Source organism: Pipistrellus kuhlii, unplaced genomic scaffold (genome assembly GCF_014108245.1).
Source record: "Pipistrellus kuhlii isolate mPipKuh1 unplaced genomic scaffold, mPipKuh1.p scaffold_m20_p_12, whole genome shotgun sequence".
Lineage (NCBI taxonomy): Eukaryota > Metazoa > Chordata > Mammalia > Chiroptera > Vespertilionidae > Pipistrellus > Pipistrellus kuhlii.
In genome coordinates, this window is record NW_023425427.1 from 45,733,983 (window position 1) to 45,752,532 (window position 18,550).

The 18,550-nt window shown below is 38.0% G+C and overlaps 1 protein-coding gene across 3 annotated transcripts in view; it reads left to right on the forward strand.

The window, feature by feature from the left end:
* The window catches only part of ADAMTSL1 (ADAMTS like 1), an 849,328-nt gene that overhangs the window by 600,735 nt on the left and 230,043 nt on the right, over positions 1 to 18,550 (forward strand). For all 3 annotated transcript variants that reach the window (XM_036434138.2, XM_036434136.2, XM_036434139.2), the window contains 2 exons: positions 6,097 to 6,171; positions 9,483 to 9,640. In XM_036434138.2, the coding sequence (XP_036290031.1) occupies positions 6,097 to 6,171; positions 9,483 to 9,640 (233 nt within the window). The remainder of the gene's footprint in view (positions 1 to 6,096; positions 6,172 to 9,482; positions 9,641 to 18,550) is intronic.

Sequence of the window (18,550 nt, forward strand, 5' to 3'; positions counted from 1 at the left end):
GATCATTATCTGTAGTGTCATTTCTTATGCTGTCATTGGTTTTGACACAAGTGTAATATTGGCCTCAAACAATGAGTTGAAAGTGATTTTTTTTCTTTTCTGTTTATGGAATAGTTTGTATGGAATTGATGTTATTGCTTCTTTAAATTCTAGGGAGCACTCACCAGTGAAATTCCCTGGGCCTGGACTTTTTTGTTTTGTTCTGTTTTGTTTTTACATTTAATTTTTTTATATATGGAATATAGTTATAGAAACTATTTTAATGTCTTTTCTGTGTTTTGATTCTATCTTTCTCTTCTATATAGATTGTATTTTGTTGTTGATGTTATTGTTTAATTTTCATGCATGGTCTTTTTTTACCTGACTCCGGATATTGCAAGTTTTATCTTGCTGGATACTAGGTATTTTTGTATCCCTAGAAATATTCTAAATTTTGTTCTGGAAGCAGTTCAGTTACTTAAAATCAGTTTGATCCTTTTAGATCTTAAAATTTGGTAGCTGGGACTAAATCCATGTTTGGGCTAGTGCCAATTGTGCCCTGGCATTGAGGCAAGACCCTCATCAGTGCTAACTGTCCAATGACCCTGGCATTGAGGATAAGACCCTATTCAGGCCCTAGATGTGTGGCAGATACTCATTCCTATACTTCTTTTACCAGCCTAGTTCTTTTCTTGGCCTCAGGAAGCTTCACATCATGCAAGTCTGATTGATTGGTATGAGTGTGCTGCTAGAATAACTATAGGGAGCACCCTTAAATCTCTTGAGTCATCTCTCTGTGTAGTTTTCTTTCTCTGGTTATCTATCTGTCCTTCAGACTCTCGCCGCCTTGATTTTGAACTTTCAGCTTTGACTCCTCAACTCAGGGAATCCAGTGGGCTCTGAGTCCCCACTTCCTGAGCTCGCTTAGAAAGTCTCTTATGGCAGTAAGGTGAACGATGTTCTCACTTACCTACTTTGTTTCCTGACTCTCAAGGATTGCTGACTTTCTTGTTTGATATCCTGTATCTTGAAAGCCATGGTTTCTTTTTTTTTTTTTCTTTCTTTTTTCTTTCTTTGGTTGTTTCAGACAAGAGATTGAGCCTGAGCCCTACTATTCCATTTGGTGCTGGGATCTTAATTCAAGGTCCAATTATGTACGTAGAACTGGCCAGATTTTGACTCCCACTTTGAAGATGTTCTTTGGCCCTTCTGATTCCTCATCTCCCTACTACCTTCCTAACCATTTGATTCCCAGAGGGTAAATGAATGTGTTCAACTATTGGAATTTTCTTTTAAGCAGCTGACACTCATTTTGCAAGTTTGATACTGGCTGTTTTGATATGAGTGTCTGTGCGGACAAAGTATGGCAGATGACTGCCTCCCTCGGGGAGAATGAATATAAGGCACCAGAGATTGTGAAATACATTCTGATTTCATGTAGATTAAAATATGAAATATTGTAGAATCCATGAAATATGGCTTTTTAACAATAGGACTTCCTAACTGATTGGATGAAAGCATAAAATCAAGGATAGCTCCAAAGTTTTTGACCTAGATAAAACAAGGGCAGGGGAAGGCCACATCTTGTTTGGCCTGTCCAGTATATACCCCACATTGTGCAATCACTGATAAACTATGGGGAGGAGGCATAAGAAGGGCTCATCTTATTTTATTGGGTATATGTTGTGAGTAATAAAGTTGGCATGAAGATGAAAAATACACTATGAAAACCTCCTCAAGACTGGCAGACTATATGTAGCCAGCTGTATTAACAATGGCTCTTTCAACAAAAAAATAATAATGATAAGATTGAGTGTCAGCCCCCAAAGGCTTAGAGCAAAGAGCTTTTAAAAATATGCACTTATCAACAGGTCTAAAAATAAGATAAACTCAGATATCAGAATAGGAAATCCTGTCTTTTCAAAACTTATCATTTTTATTATCACCTTTCTCTGATATAGTAATGAATTATACAGAAAAATTCACACATGAAAGGATTAAAAATTAATCTAAAATGCTAGAAATGTGTAGAATATAGATGTATATGGCTATTATTTATTTGTTTTTAATCTTGACTGGAGGATATTTTTTCCATTGATTACTAGAGAGAGTGGAAAAGAGGAAGGAGGGGGAGAGAGAGGGAGAGAAACCTGGACAAGAAAGGGGCTCACTTACATTAATTAATTCACATTAATTAATTAATAAGTCAATTAATTAATTGACTTATTAAACTAGAGATTCTTCAGTCCATGGGCTGACACTCTAACCACTAAGCCAAAAGGGCCAGGACTAGCTGTAATTTTTTTTAACTTTTAAACTAACCCAAGGATATGTGTGTGTGTGTGTGTGTGTGTGTATGTGTGTGTGTGCTTTTTGTTTGTTTGTTTGTTTTTGTTTTGTTTTGTTTTAGAGAGAGAGAGAGAAAGAGAGAGAGAAACATTGGTTGGTTGCCTCCTGTATGCTCCCCAATCAGGAATAAAACCCACAAACTAGGTATATGCCCTGACACAACCTTTAGTAGTATAGGCTGATGCTCCAACCAACTGAGTCCCGTGGCCTTAGCAATAATTGTAGGTGGGGTTTTGTTTTGTTTTGTATTTTTACAAAATCTTTTAGGTACAGTTCTTGAGAACAATTTTCTTGGAAAAGGGTATTTATAACCCACTTATGAGAAATAATAACACTTGTGATTTCCATGGAAACCTTGTTAACCTAATGGGGAAAGAGGTTGCCTGATCTCTGAAGCAGGTCTTTTAGAGCTGTTGATTAATAACCTGGAAAAATGTCCTGAAGACCAGCATCGTGGTTGGGTCAGACGAGGTTAGGGCCAATGCACTTGATGATAGAGCAGTGTGCCTTTGGAGGAAAGGTCACTGCCAGTGTTGTGCAAGGAGAGGATATAGCCACTGGTTCACCAGCCATACCCACTGAATTTATCTCTGAGGGGCCGGTGATGAAACTGACAGCTCACACATTCTCAGAAGTCACACCTCTCTGGGCCCAGTACTATCACAGATACCAAACAGTAGCACCCCCCAACCCATCCCTCATCATTGAGAATGTATTGTAAAATGAGACAAATATTAATACATTAACAACTCAAAGACTGGCTTTTTATCAACATGCAGAAAATGAAATTAATTTTTTTCCATCTTGTTTCTTATCAAATTAAGAACATCATGTATTAAAGTGTATTGTGAGATGTAACAGATAAGACATAGCAAAAGCTTCCTTGCATGAACACATTGGGGACACACTGGGTTACACACAGAGCGAAATGGGCTTCTCTGGTCCAGGGCTCCTAAGAAACTAACCAATGTGGGTATTTTCCACACTTTTTTTAATTTTAGATCCCATTTTCATGGACCATCACTGAATCTCTGGTACCTAGCATGGAACCTGGCACTAGGACACAGTCAAAAAACATTTGTGTAATATAGTAATTAATTTGCTGGGTGCCTGATAACCTGCCAGTTGTCTTTTAGCCCTTGACAGAACCGTAGACTAGGCCATGGTGCTCCTATCTCTCTAACTGTGTGCTGCGGACAGTTCAAGTTTGCACCCGCCTGAGTTGTCCACATTTCTCTTTGACCAGGGAAGAGCAGAGGGGAATCAGCTATTCCACTCTAGTCTGTACTCTCCACCTTACCTTCTTCCCCCAACAACTTGGAGGTCCCTCTGCACCTTCCTCGGGGAGCACACAAAAGTTACCGCATCAGCCGAAGCTGGGCCAGTGCCCCAGCACGAGGAATGTGAGTCACTTCTCAGCAGAACAAGAGGGAGGCCGCCGGAGCAGTGTGTGGGTCAGAAGACTGCCGCCAACGGAAAGCTTCTCTTTGGCTTGCACTTTATTTGACCTGTGGATAAACAAAGACTTTCTATTTCTAGAAATCCCATTGTTTTCACTGCTTTGAGTTTCTTTTGTAAACTTAAACATCCATGTCTTTATGTGAGGCGTGGAGAGCTCTGGGGGCCCAGGCTGAACATTCTTTATTCCTTTTCTATATTCCCTCATATTGTTTTGTTCTTATAAGCCACAATCTTGAAGCTATCCAAAATTCAGTCTTCTCTTTAACAATATATGACATTAGAAACAACCAGAAAGCTGTAGTGTGAGTAGAATATTCAATATTGCAGAGAACTTGATAATTGTAACCTCTTTGGGGAAGAGATTGACGGCTTGTAATTCTTTCTCATTCAGATGAGGTAGGGGCTTTGAGGCATTTAAAACCATAAAAATAAAGAGAAGGAGCAATCAGGCTTTTAAACCTCAGAGGGCAAGTAGAGGAGGGTGGGGGTAAGGGGAGATATCAACCAAAGGACTTGTGTGCATGTATATGGGCCCAGCCAGTGGCCATGGACAACAGGGGGGTGGGGGCATATGTGGGGAGGGGTTTGGGATGGGAATGGGGTGATGAGGACAATTATGTGATAACATAATCAATAAAATTTAAAAAAAAAAACCTACAAAAGAAAAAGAAAACATAAAAATAAACATGTTTTATTCATGTTTTTTAGGAGATTTGTAATAGAGGGAAATGAATTATATTCACAAAATACTGTGTTCTAGCCTATACATCTGTATATCTATATCTATATCTATATATCTATATCTATATCTATATCTATATCTATATCTATATCTACCTATTCACAACAATATTATAGGTAAGTGTTGTTTTCCCAACAAAATAACTAAGGATCAGAGAAGTTAGGGAACTTCTGAGATTCATTTACTAAAATTAAATTAACCCAAAGACAAGATGATATGTTGAAGTGCAGAGAGATTGGCTACCTTTTGAGCTTCTTTTATTGAAACTAACTTCTTCCAGTGATAGAATGATAATGTATAATATTGAAACAGAGAATCCCACAGAGCTTCCGACTATGCTGCTGAGTTCAAAACACCTGCTGTCCTTGTTTTCTGCTCTTTGACCTTGAGCTACTCATACTTCTCAGAGGCCTCATTTCGTCGTCATAATGCAGGGGTGGTGACATCTTCCTGGCCTATGTTAACAAGTTTTGGGTGAAAGAATAGGTAGTATAATTCAGGTGCAAGTGGAACTCCTCAGTGTTGTGTAAATATAAGGTGTTGTTGTCACAAGTGAAGTTCTAAATAAGAAGGCCAGTGAAGTGTTTGTACCATGTATTGTACCTTCAATTTTTTAAAATGTAGATTTTGGCACTGCTTCCAATGAGGTTAGGTCCAATTTCAAGCAATGTAAAAAGTAATCCATTTTGCTGAAACTGGATTGGCTCAGTGGATAGAGCATTGGCCTGCGGACTGAAAGGTCCCGGGTTCGATTCTAGTCAAGGGTATGTACCTTGGTTGCAGGCACATCCCCAGTAGGAGGTGTGCAAGAGGCAGCTGATTGGTGTTTCTCTCTCATTGATGTTCCTGATTCTCTATCCCTCTCTCTTCCTCTCTGTAAAAAATCAATAAAATATATATATTTTTAAAAAGTAATCCATTTTTTAAATGATCTGTAATTAAGCCTTACAGAGAGGGTGTGGGGGAAATGTGAAGACCATTGCTGGAACACTCAGTATTGCATGCAGAGAGAGTAAAGGATATTGAAGATCTGCAAGGCCTGGTTTCTGCCCTAGAGGGGCTGAAAGAATGTAAACAAACCTTTATTTCCCCTATTCTTCACTCTGTTTTGCTTATCCAAGACAGTTACGTTGCTGGAGAGAAATCCAGATTTTGATATAATAAAGTCACCCTGGGTACATTAGAATTTATTTTTCTTTTGGAATTGAACACAATTGCTCTAATATAGGGGGGGCAGGGAATGGCAATATAAGACCAGGATTTAAGATTAGAAATGAAAACTTGCAAATTCATTTTTTCATATATCAAAACTCACATATTTTTTAAAGGTCATATCCCTGTGAGTTAACAAGTCAGTAGCTTTTTTGTCATATTTTATTTTGAGGAAAGTAAAAATTTTGATTTCCAACTATTGGTGTTCATATTTCAAAGATTTAAAAAAAAGAGAGAGTGTGTCATTTTGCCAGGAGGTGGCAGGGGAATGTAAGTTTGTGCCTTAATAGGAGACAATCAGTAATTTTGTATCAAATTATGTGCTTTTAAGACCTTGTTTTGTTTCTCTCTAGTGGATGACACTGTGGTTGCCATCCCCTATGGAAGCAGACATATTCACCTTACCTTAAAAGGACCCGATCACTTGTGTAAGTAAACTTCATTGTTTTCCTTTGGGGATTGGGAATTTTAGGCATTATTATTTATTTTTTGTTCCCAGAATAGATTAAAATACAGTACAAATCTTCCCACTTTATCATAATATGATATTTTGAATGCTTCTGTTTATCTTTTGGTTGCCTAATTAGATAGCAAAAAACTCTTTGGTAATCATCTCAAACCACAGTCATCCTGAAAAATACAAAATAGATGCTCCCATAGTTTGTTCTTGAGGTAAGCAGATGTTTATGCTTTTGTGAATGTTATTTCTCATTTTCTGCCTTCTTTATTTCCAATAAATTCTTATCTTTTTCTTACCTTGCCTGTTGGTGTTTTTTCCTTCTTCTTTCCAAACTTCCTTCTCTTTCCTTCTTTCTCTTTTTTATTCTTCCTTTTCTTGTATTTCATTACTGTATCAATTCAGAGGAACATAGAAATCCCAAACAGCCTTAACTCTGTGGCATTTAAAGAAAACCATTTTGGGTAATTAAGCATCCCATGTATTAAAGACAATATAAGGCCTTAATATCTTGAAGATACCAATTGGATTCAGGATTGCTAATGGGGTGATCATGTACAAACTTCTGGTGGGACCAAAGATCAAATAGTAGCATGGCCCCAGTGTTTGTACAGAAACTAACCTTTACACATGCCATGTCTTTTTTTTTTTTTTCCTTTCTTTTAATATCATTTAGTGCTGCTTAGATGCAGACCTCTAAGTTACAAACAGAAAATGATGGGCTGTGAATCAGGGAACAGAAAGAAGCAGATATACTAGTGTTTTCTGCAAAATTCAATTCCCCTGGAAGATTTCACTTCAGTTGACCCCTCAGGCATTTCTGATCTCCACTTCAATTGTTCCCTGGTTCCTACAAAGTCATCTATCATTTTCTGCTTTTTCTCCCCACCCACACATATGCCTAAGAAACTAATTTAGGTAGCAAGCACTGTCTTTTGGCAATTGGATTATGGCTGAAATCGTTCCAGAAAGACAAACAAGATGAAGACAAATTGGAGCCTGTGAAAGTTCAGATAGCCTACTATAGTCTTTCTAAAAATAAAAATAAGTACATTTTATGGGAGAGGCGGGATTTGAAGGGTCATGTGAAGTAAAGGTACAGTTCAGGCAAAGCCAAAAGATGCTGATAAGACACCTTATATGGGTCCAAGTTCTTTCCCTTGCCCTGAACAGCCCCCAAAAATTTAGTGTTCACATGTCAAAGGATGATATATATGTGTTCACATTACCATTTAAATGATTTGTTTTTTCCTTTGAGACAGAGGTAACTGCTGGTGAAACAATCCCACTCAAAAACAGTATTTTTCTGAGCAAGGATAGGCAAGAATTAAACATCAGACCAAGACCATCACCAACCTGGGGACTAACTCCTCACTGTGGAAGAAAGAATCCAAAGGAATATAGTCATAAGAGGAAAATATATTTTTATAAATGTATTAACCTCCCAAATTCCCTAATTATGTGATCACTAAGAAGAAGCTGATGAATTGGCCCTTGCTTTAGCTGTCCCAAGGATTTGGTGGATAAAAATTGCAAATGATATTTATGGATGATGAAAAGCAAAATGGAATCTTCATTATCCCTTCCCCACCCCGCAGTCAGTATACTATTGATAACATATGTATAACTAATGAAGTTTTTGCTTTGTTTTGTATTTGGAATATAATTCAAAATGAATATGTGAGTAAACGATGCCCTATTTCTCTTGCAACCCTTTGCCTTTCACTCCCAGCAGCTGCTCCAATATGAGATCAACCTTAAAAATGTGGGGCCAAACTAGAACAAGACTAAGCAGTCTGGTCCAGCCAGCTCATCTTTCATCAGAGCACCTTGAGAAGGTTACTAGGAGGCCTGGTGATAAAATTGAACCAGATGCTCACATTAGGCTTAGAACTCCCAAGATTCTTCCAAAACTAAATGAACTTACATCCTGGAGATATCTCCATAAATGCATGTAAACACATGTAAGGCAGCTGGGAGAATGAAGGCTAGAGGAAGGAGATGCAGTGCTATTACTCTCCTCTGATGACAACTGTGGTTCCCACATTCACGTATTTTGTTGGGTGCCTTATGTTCTTCTGTGAGGGCCTCTTCATGCTGAGATAGGGGAGGGCAACCTGACCTACTTCCAGAGACTTCACCTGAGGGTCATGGGCATTTAATTGGGCACCAACATTTCCCCCTATTGGTATTCCTGTAGTACAGAACTTGACTGAAACAACATCTAGAAGAACTTAGTAGAAATACTTTAGGCACTTTAGTATATCCAGGCAGCTTCAAATTATGCTTAACCACAGAACCCCAATCTGTAAAACTTTCAAGAGAGGAATTGGTCTGGTGGAATGTAGGGTAGAAGACCTAGAGCTTCACTCAGGCTCCCCATCTTTCTTCTAAAGAACCTCTGCCCAAACCAAACCTTCTTGTTAGATTTAGCCTATCTATGTTCGCTTATGCAGCGGGCAGTTACTCCAAATCCCTCTCAATCATGTAAGAACTTCCCCTGCTCTGAAATACATGTCATAATTACCATCTTCCCCAGCAGGCTTTGATTTCCTACAACAAAACGTGATTCACAGACTTGGTCATTGGCCAGATTCAGGTTGGAATGTTCCAGGAATCAAGAAGTTCTTCTTCCTGGCCTAAGCTCTTACAAAATATCATATATAGTACACAATACTAACCGAAGTACCAAGAAGGATTTTAAAAAGAAAGAGAAATACAAAGGACAGTTAGTTCCCTCTCCTTAAGTCACTAGGCTTTCTTCATTTTTAACAATAGCACACATAAAATAAATAACCAGAAAGTATATAAGTAAATACAAGGTAATTCGTGAATATAAAGTCACACAGGTACTGCAGGAACTCAGTGAGGCACCCTGGATCTTATAGAGTAAAATCAAAAGTGGTAGGGTATTCTAGGCTGAGGGCCATGGATACTGAAATCAATGAGTATGCATGGGAGATGGATTAGTAAAAGGAATAGGGTTGTGATAAGGTAGAGTGCCCAAATGAGGTCATCCAGGGAATCAAAGATTGTTTTGGAGGGAGACTTGGATGTTTGAATAATGAGTTTTAAAGTAATTTATTTGCAGCACAAACTCCTATGTGATCCAAGGTGCCTATATATTTTGTTTATATTGTAATTGTAATTGTGTCAGTCATCTAAAGAATGATACTTCCCCCTCATCTAGCTCTAGGCTCTGTTCCACGGAAAGTACTTGCATGTGGTCTGCAGCAGCCCTGGGAACATCTTTCTCTTCTCTTCATGTGTTTGATTCTGTAGATCTGGAAACCAAGACCCTCCAGGGGGCTAAAGGTGAAAACAGCCTCAACTCTCCAGGCATCTTTCTTGTGGAAAATTCTAGTGTGGAATTCCAGAAATATCCAGGCAAAGAGAACCTGAGTATCGCTGGACCGCTCACCGCAGATTTCATTGTCAAGGTAAGCCCATTTAGGTATCTTGCTTTCAAGCCCCCTCCAAACTGATGATATTTACAATCTCCTGAAGAGAGAGACTTTAGGCTTTGACAGAGATTTGGAAGGCCAATTATCCAAGAGATGTTTAATTCAACAGTGTTGAGCTACATCCTGGACTTTATAAGAACATATGATTTTTTTTTTTTAAGAAAATCGTGTGTGTGTGTGTGTGTGTGTGTTTAATTTAATAAAAAGACCCCACTCACAAAGCCAACACATCATTAGTTAGAGGATGTAAACTGTTTTTGAAACAAGTTAAAATATAGTCACTGAATCATATAAGGTGCCCTTAGTCAAAGAGAGAGACAAACTAATGATCCATAGACTTGGTCATGCTTCCTTCCAATTGCAAGTTCTGTTTTGCCTTGTACTGGCAAGAAGACTAAGTTGTTTCCTTCTATCAGAGCTTCCCTACTCTTCCAGGTAATATAAAACACATTGCTGGAAGCAACATACACATTCTGTAAGAAAAATGTACACACTGGAAGAACATTTGGGAATCACAATAAAATAAAACATATTTTTTCCTTCAGTAGGTCAGAAGGACCTGAAGGATTTCAGCTGTAAAGCTGTAAAACTTGTAATGTGTCCAGGACTCCATAAATTTTTCATCATGGGACCTGGAGCCAGAGGACATTTGATTTAAGCTAAGGCTTCGTGACCCCAGGGCAGCTGAAAGTAAGAATGCATATAGGAAAATGTGATAGGCAGGGAGGTTGGATGGAAGAAGGGTTCCAGAGTACTGTGCTCTCTCCATCTGCATGGTAGCTTTCTTAAATCCAGTCCACCTGCCAGCCACATGAACATGAGCAAGAAGCTATAAACCATAAGAGATAGCTCACAATAGAAATGATGCTGTAAGTAGTTAAACAAGCGAATACAGGCATGCCTCAGAGATATTGCAGTTTTGGATCCAGACGACTGCAATAAAGTAAGTATCACAATAAAGTCTTAATCCTTTCACTGAGGGTCTTGCCTTCCATTTATAAAAAAACAAAAACAAAAACAAAAACAAAAACGCAACACCTGTGAAGCATAATAAAGTGAAGCGCAATAGGACAAGGTATTCCCGTACAGTAAAAAATGGAGAGATATCTTTATATTTTGAAGATCTTAGAATACTGTTGAATAAACCATTTATACGAATTTCCCTGGAGGCGTTGAAGAGTTAATACACATACTGAAAATATAGACTATGATTCAAGTAATAGTCACATTTGAATAGTTCACGACATTGTTGAACGCATTTCATATGTCCAGCTGCCTTCTGCACATCACCACTTGGATGTCCAACAGAGACAGTGAGCTCAATGTGTCCAAAACTGGACCCGTCTATCACAAATCCTGCTTAAGCTTCTTGATTTCTTATCAAAAGAAATAATACAATGTTTTCCCAACCCACTTGGAAAACTTTAATTCATATGAATTTCCCCATCTCCTAGACCTCTCATTAGACATTACACTTTGTTAGCTCTACCTCTATATCATTCTTTACAACTATTCTTTCTTCTCCTCCTTTAGTCCTTTGAATTTCTCACTTGAAGTAATATCATTGCCTCTGAATTAGTTTCCAATCCTCTGATTCATTACCCATGTTGCCTTCAGAATGAGTTTTCTAAAACCAGAACCCCTCTCTTCATAATGCTCCATTGTTCCTCACCACCATCCCCATTGCTTTGGGGTTAAATTCAGACCCATAGCATGTGTAACTCTCAATAATCTGGGTTCATCTACCCTTCCAATTTCACCTTTGAGTTTTGCTCTTCTTTTTCAACCAGCTGAAAGGCTCACAGGTCCCCAAATCTTGCAATCCCATAACTGATTACCTTTGCTTAATGCTGTTCCCTCTGTCTAAATGCTATTATCTTTTCTTTTTCCATTCACTTCACTAACTTATAACTGTTCTTCAGTATTTTCTCCAACCAGAAGCATTCTGTGATACAACCCAACATTCCTGTTTACATTACATCTTCCTACTTTGTATTCCTTGAGGGCCAGGGAATTAATTATATGTCTTCATATCTCCATAAGAAAACACAACAAACCCTACCAAGAGTTGGGTGAATAAAAGACTTTAGCCACGTGGCAGTAGCTGAAGTGGGACAGATGCTGACATCTTCATGTTACCTACAAGGAAACTGAGCTTTAGGGAAGTTGAAGGATGTAACTAAGCTCACCCTGATGACAAACCACAATAAAAAATAACCTCTTTTCTTCTGGCCCAGAACCCTTTTCAGTATTCTCTGTTGTTTCTAAGACTATTTTTTTTCTTCTACATGTAAATACACATATTTAAGGGGGAAAATGGACTTTAAAGAAGTCTTGATATTTTCCTAGATGCCTACAATCTATAAATGTGTTCATTTAGAAACAAACTAAGCCAGTGGTTGGCAAACTCATTAGTCAACAGAGCCAAAAAGATATCTAAAATACAAAGATTGAAATTTCTTTTGAGAGCTAAATGTTTTAAACTTAAACTTCTTCTAATGCCACTCTTCAAAATAGACTTGCCCAGGCTGTGGTGTTTTGTGGAAGAGCCACACTCAAGGGGCCAAAGAACCAAATATGGCTCTCGAGCCTCACTTTGCCAACTATAGAACTAAGCTATCATTTCAGTGATTTTTCCATTATATATCCTATTTGCAATTGAGTTTCGGTTGCAACTGAGAGAAAATTTAGGTTTTATTAGAAAATATCAGGATCAAATAAATGTCAAGTTATTCTAAAATAGATTATGTAATTTTTAAAATCAGCTTATTTAAACTTGAAAATGAGTCATATAATTTAAGAAGATATAGAGAAAAGAAGAAAATTAGTTTTTTTTCCAGTGACTCATAATGAAGAAACTTTTCTTCCCTAATTTTCCTCTAGGAATAGCTGACAACAAAAGGTTGCCATTTTATTTTTATCATTTTTCATTATTTAGGTGCTTAAAAATTATACACATAATTTGTCATTCATCCTCAGTATCATTCAAAGTGCAGTCTCTTTTGCATTATATATTTAAGCAATGACTTCCTTTTTGAATGAGATACATAGGAATCAAAATGGAAATGGTTGTCAACACCTTTATGGAAACTTATTGCCAAAACAAAAATTTTGTTTATTAAAAAGAAGAAAAAAAAATATTTTTTTGCATGGAAGGGAAATTTTCTCACAGTGAGAATCATCATGGATTGCCATTGGTTCCAAAGTTATATTTTGAAGTCTCTTTTAAAGGTTAAAACCAGACTGAATTATCACCTTGCTTCTTAGGGAAGCATATCTTCCAAAAATTTAAACCTTATGCATTGGCTGTACAACATTTTGGCAATGCTCGTGTAGAGTGGTACAAAAGATATGCTTTCTAAAGTTTGGTATAGTCTCCTACTCATTGGATACACAGCCTCATTCTGTTATTTGACCTTCTCAAGCCTATTTACTCATTTGAAAAATGGTAATAAAATACTCTCCATAGTCTTTGTGAGGAATTGAATCAGATAGTGTGTATAATAGCAGATAGATCCAAATTACTGCCTTTCCATCTTTTTAAAATGCTTTAACTTCCGATACAACTTGCCCCAATAGTCTGTATACTCAGAAAGCTGCCTTTCTGAAGATGGTCAATTTACAAATAACTGGTATACTCAGGAACAACTTGGCAGGTGTAGCTATTAAGACACATGGATGTGAGAGCAGACTGGCTGTGACAGTAATTGTCAGGGACAATTGACTATTGGCTAGATGGCTGCCTGGTTTAATATCCCCTTCCTCCTACCATGCCATTTGCATCCTTTCTCAAGCTGCAGACTCAACAGAAGATAATGACTTTCCCAGATACTAGATGGTCTTTTTCACTTATGGTTTATCCTTTACTAGAGGCCCAATGCACAAATTTGTTTGGGGGGAGGGGGGTAGTGGAGAGGGGCAGCGGGGTATCCAGCCAGCCTATCCTGATCAGCCCTGATCAGGCAGGCTGGCCAGGGGAGAGGGCACGGGAGGTTGGCCAGCTGGCCTACCTGCTGGTCGAGCTCCTGGTGGAGGGGACAATTTGCATATTAGCCTTTTATTATATAGGATTAGAATTTACAACTTAGTTCTACTTGTACAAGAAACTTAGTTATATTTATTCATGTCAATGTGTGCTCATTTTTAAAATTTAAGAATAAATCCATATTAGATAAAAAAGAGACTGATGAGAGTGCCCAAGCCACCAAAAGGGCAGAAATACACAGCAGAATAGTAAACAATAAGTGCACTTAGAGCTAAGAACACTGACTCACAGTTCATGCATTGATAACTAAAGACCAGTTACTTTCTACAGAGGATAATTTACTAAATGCATTACATTTTTATAGTTGGAGAATTTGGGTTAAGAAGATTGACTTCATTCTAATTGCAGCCCAAGAAGCTTGTTTGAGTAGTCTAGGAACTAGAAATACCATGGTTTCCATTTGGAGTATTAGACAGAGATAATGCCTTCATATTTCTTTCTGGACATCCTTGAGCATAACCCTGTACATAATTCCACACCCAGATGTATTATCAGCCCTTTCCCAGGTTATAATGTCATTTGAGAGATAACACACTGGATAGGAAATGTTGAAATAGTGATGCATATAATGAAGTACTAAACTAAAATGGACAGAATAAAAGCTGTAGTTACTTGCTACCGGCTAATGTGATTAAGGAAGCCTTTGTAGCCAACATTATACCCATTATTCCCAGAGAGGCATCTCTGTTCTGCTGCCTTACTCAAGGACTGTGGGCCGCCAATCCATAACCGACATCTCTCATGCAACCTTGGTCCAATATTGAGGACTGGAAATGTAGGAGGATTAGAGAACTCTATAAGAAGTGGAAAGGTAAAGTTGGAAGCTAATAATTTTTTATCATTATTTTTACTGAGTAATTCCTAATCTTAGTATTTCCAGTTGTTGAAGTTGTCAGGTATTTCCAACAATGGAACGATTGAATTTATATTTCACTCCAAATGCTAATAATAATTAGCCTTTTTGCAAGTCCTTTGCACTCTGCCATATTACTGTATTATCAAAGGACAGTGGGGAGTGCTGTTGGGTAAGGGTTGTGCTATAACAATACTGCTTCTTCTCGTGAACTTTAGCAACATTTTATCAACATACATTTTGTTAACAAGAAATGATCAATAACATCTTCAATAAAACTGGTCGATATACACATATAATGATAATTATTCTAAGAATTTACCACAGAGAGAATCTAAAACAATCATGATCATTATGTAATTCATTTATTTGTTCACTCATGCATTCATTTGTTCAGCAATTGGTTGGTTGCTTAATATGTGCCAAGCGTTGTAGATGATGCTGAAGAAAGAGTGCTGAGCAAGATAAATGGTGCCTGACTGCATGGCATTTATAGCATATGGAGGAGAAAGGCAATGAAATAACAATTGCATCGATATCAAGTGCTTGTAAGCATTTAAGTGATATAAGGAAGATCTTGTTGCATATTTAGAAAGCCCAGAAAAGCATTTTAAAGTATTTTTACAGTTCCCTGAGGATTCACTATCACCATTAACCAACAGAACAGTCCAAAATTGAACATAATAGACTGAAACATTTAAAAGATAGAGTTACCTATTTTTCATTTTATTCCCTTCTTAGCTGACATAGTGATGTGTTTCTACCACTTTCAAGCACAGCCTTGTCATGATACCCCTGGCTGCCCTGAGACTAGTGTGGCCAAGTTGAATGCCATTGTGGGTTCCAGCTCAGAGGCTCATGGGAACAGGCCTGCCCACGGCTCCCTTTTGTCCTCCTCTCCTCAGGCCAGAACAACAATTCAACTGCAGCCAAGGTGTGTGGGGGGACTCCTGAATGCCAGCCCCCCTACTCATCTGTCCGGAGGAAAAGTTTTCCTACAACATCATAGAAAGAAAGGAGTCTAGTTGAGGCACATTCCAAGGCTCACAGCTAACCCTCCTCCCAAATGAGAAGCAAGTGGTGTGGCATTTCTCAGTGCTTCATCTGGGAAAGACTTTGTGTATCTGATGTCTTTTATTTATTTGAAATTGCTCCTAATTCTTTTGATTTTACAGGCACTTAAAACTCAACTGCTACCCACATGCCATTTGTACTTCCCTGCAGCTCTATTATGACAGTGCAATCAGTCGCTATGGCAAGTGTCCAGTTTTGTCTCCTTTACTTTCAGTGTGAGAAGTCATTAAATTGAATTAGAAACACCGAATCATTGTAATTATCGGAAGAAAAGCATGGTTCAGAACATTCTTTTTGCTTATTAACTTAAGGAGGTCAAAATTACACATGCCAGATGTATTTAGCTCCTTTAAACGAAATTCTAATGTGTCTCACTGAAGCGTTCATACTAAGACCTGAGTTTTAAGGATTTAGGGTTTATGACGCTTTAGGGCAGATGATAACAGTGATCCAAATAGCCTAGAAATAATAAAACCAAAAAGGAACACAGTGGTTCATCTCTGTAAGCAACAGTTAGGCCATCAAACAATTAGGACATCAGGTTAGCCCCTTCTTTTTATTTGAAACATTTTTTCCTGCTTTAAAATGAAAAAGTAAGAAGATACTGAAAAGAGAGGTATAAGAATACTGCTAAAGATGAATACCTGTATCTTCACAGCACTAACAAAGATTGCTTGATTCCATGAGAAGAATGGCAGCTTTAGGACCAGGCACACCTGAATTCAAATCCCAGCTTGGTTTTTTTTCCTAGCTGGGTGGCCTTGACAAAAATACTTAATCTCTCTGTGCTTCCTTTCTCTCATTGTGATGCTAACGTGGAAGATAATGCAGGAGGAGTTTTAAGACCTACCTGGTACAGGACACATAAATAAAACAGTGTCCTGCACCAGGTAGGACTGTAGTACTGATTGCCTTGGGAATTGTACCAATTCAATGACAGAGCAGAGAGAAGCAGGAATGTTATCAATATAAATAAACAAAATACCCATCTAGGGATGGAACCTCTTCCCCATTTCTTCCCGTTCCTGTTCTCCTCTGGCATCCTAGGTGTTCAATCCAGTTATCAATCTCTTCTCAAATGTGGACATACAGTCTCGGCATTTTTTGTCATTACATTTTGTGCTTTCATTGAATTCATTAAGGACAGTATTCTTTCTAAGCTGCTTTTTCCCCCTTCAACATGATGTTTAGTAACCCTCTCACTTGACACCAGATTGCCTTGACACCATGACATCAAAGTGTCCAGGTATTTTGATGTTATATTCCACTAATCTTGATTCCCCAACCCACCCCCTACTTACTCGGTACTCAGATTAATCTCTAGCATCCCAAAAGGGACCCCTGCAAAACAATTCATTTCTCAGGATCTAAACAGATTTTCTGGCCTTTTTATTTTTCATGGAGTTTTTGTTCAAATCAGAGCCTTCTTCTAATAGCTTTCCAGCATGATAACCGCACATCCCCAGAGAACCATAGGCTTTTGTGAGCTTAAAAAATAAAAATAAAACTTTCCAAAGAATGTGATTAATACTGCATCCCTAAGCAAGCAATTAAATATCCTGTATTTGACACACTGGACTGAAAAATATTCATCTGTAGGCCATGCTCCCCATTTTTGAAAGACATTGTATTGCTTCAGCTGTTTTTGCTTTAAAGTAGGGAATCATATCACTGTTTATTCTAATCAGGAAAGACCTGGATGCACCATGGGTCAGAATCCCAGCATGACATGAGATAAATGATAGTTTTTCTCTTTTTCTTCTTTCTCCTTTCCAGCTCTTCCAGATTTTCTGAGGAACATTCCCAAATTCTCATCCAAACTCCAAACACCCATCTGGGGGTCAGGACCTATTCCCTGTTTCTTCAGTGTTCTTGTTACCCTAGATGTTTAATCCAGTTAAATTCAGTAGCAGAAGAATAAGGCTCTTTTTTAAAAATCTGAAGGCCGAATCTATCCACATATCTGAATTACAAGGTAGTAAGCCTTGAAAACATTGACAAAGACTTTGGCCACAAGATTCACCTGATGACACTCATCATTCCTGTAATGGAGTTGGAGTAAGAGGTGATCCTCTCAGTTGTCCATAGAACTTCTTTTACTATAAAAACCAGTCCAAGCCTTGCCCTCTAAGTGTTGTATCATATGTCATTCTGTCTTCACCAAATCAAGGCACCATTCCTGTTTGGTACCTTTTTCTTCTCTTTCAGTGTGAGTATGTTCTCTCAACCTTATACTTTTAAGAACCATTAAGGAATGATTGCCTCATATTCTTTCTTTTTTTTAAAAAAGGGGTGGGGTGGGGTGGGGGAGTTGTCATTTCCATAAGCACATATTTTATTTGATGTATTTGCTTTCAATTCTGTAAGTTGGTGTTTTTCAAAGTTTTGTTCTTGGACTATGCTACATTCGAATTGCCTGGATCTCTGGGCTTGAGCCCAGGAATTTGCATTTTAGCAAACTTCCAATTGGTAACTTTGCACATTAGAATATATAAATCACCAAATTGTCAGGAAACTCCATGTATGTCTCTGAGTGGGAAGAGCTACTTAGTACTTTGACTCTTATTTTTCTTAACCAAAGAAGTATCTTTCTGTCTTTCTTTTTTTGCAGCAAATGACATTTAAAATTTTCTTAGAACAAATTGTCTTTTTGTGATCTTACATTTTAAAATTCACATAATTTTACCCATTATACCTGAGAGGATGGAAATAAAAGAGAGTGAGGGACTAAGTAGCTTTGGATAAGATCCTATGGCACTTACAAGGGAACTGGGAAAGTGATGATTGACAGTGGGTATATGCAAGAAGCATTCGTTGGTTAAATGGTAAGACGGGCGATGGTAAGTGGCTGTTGCCACTTCTCTCCCAATGCAGCCCTTTACACAGCCTAAGGCCATCAGCACTCCCACACTTC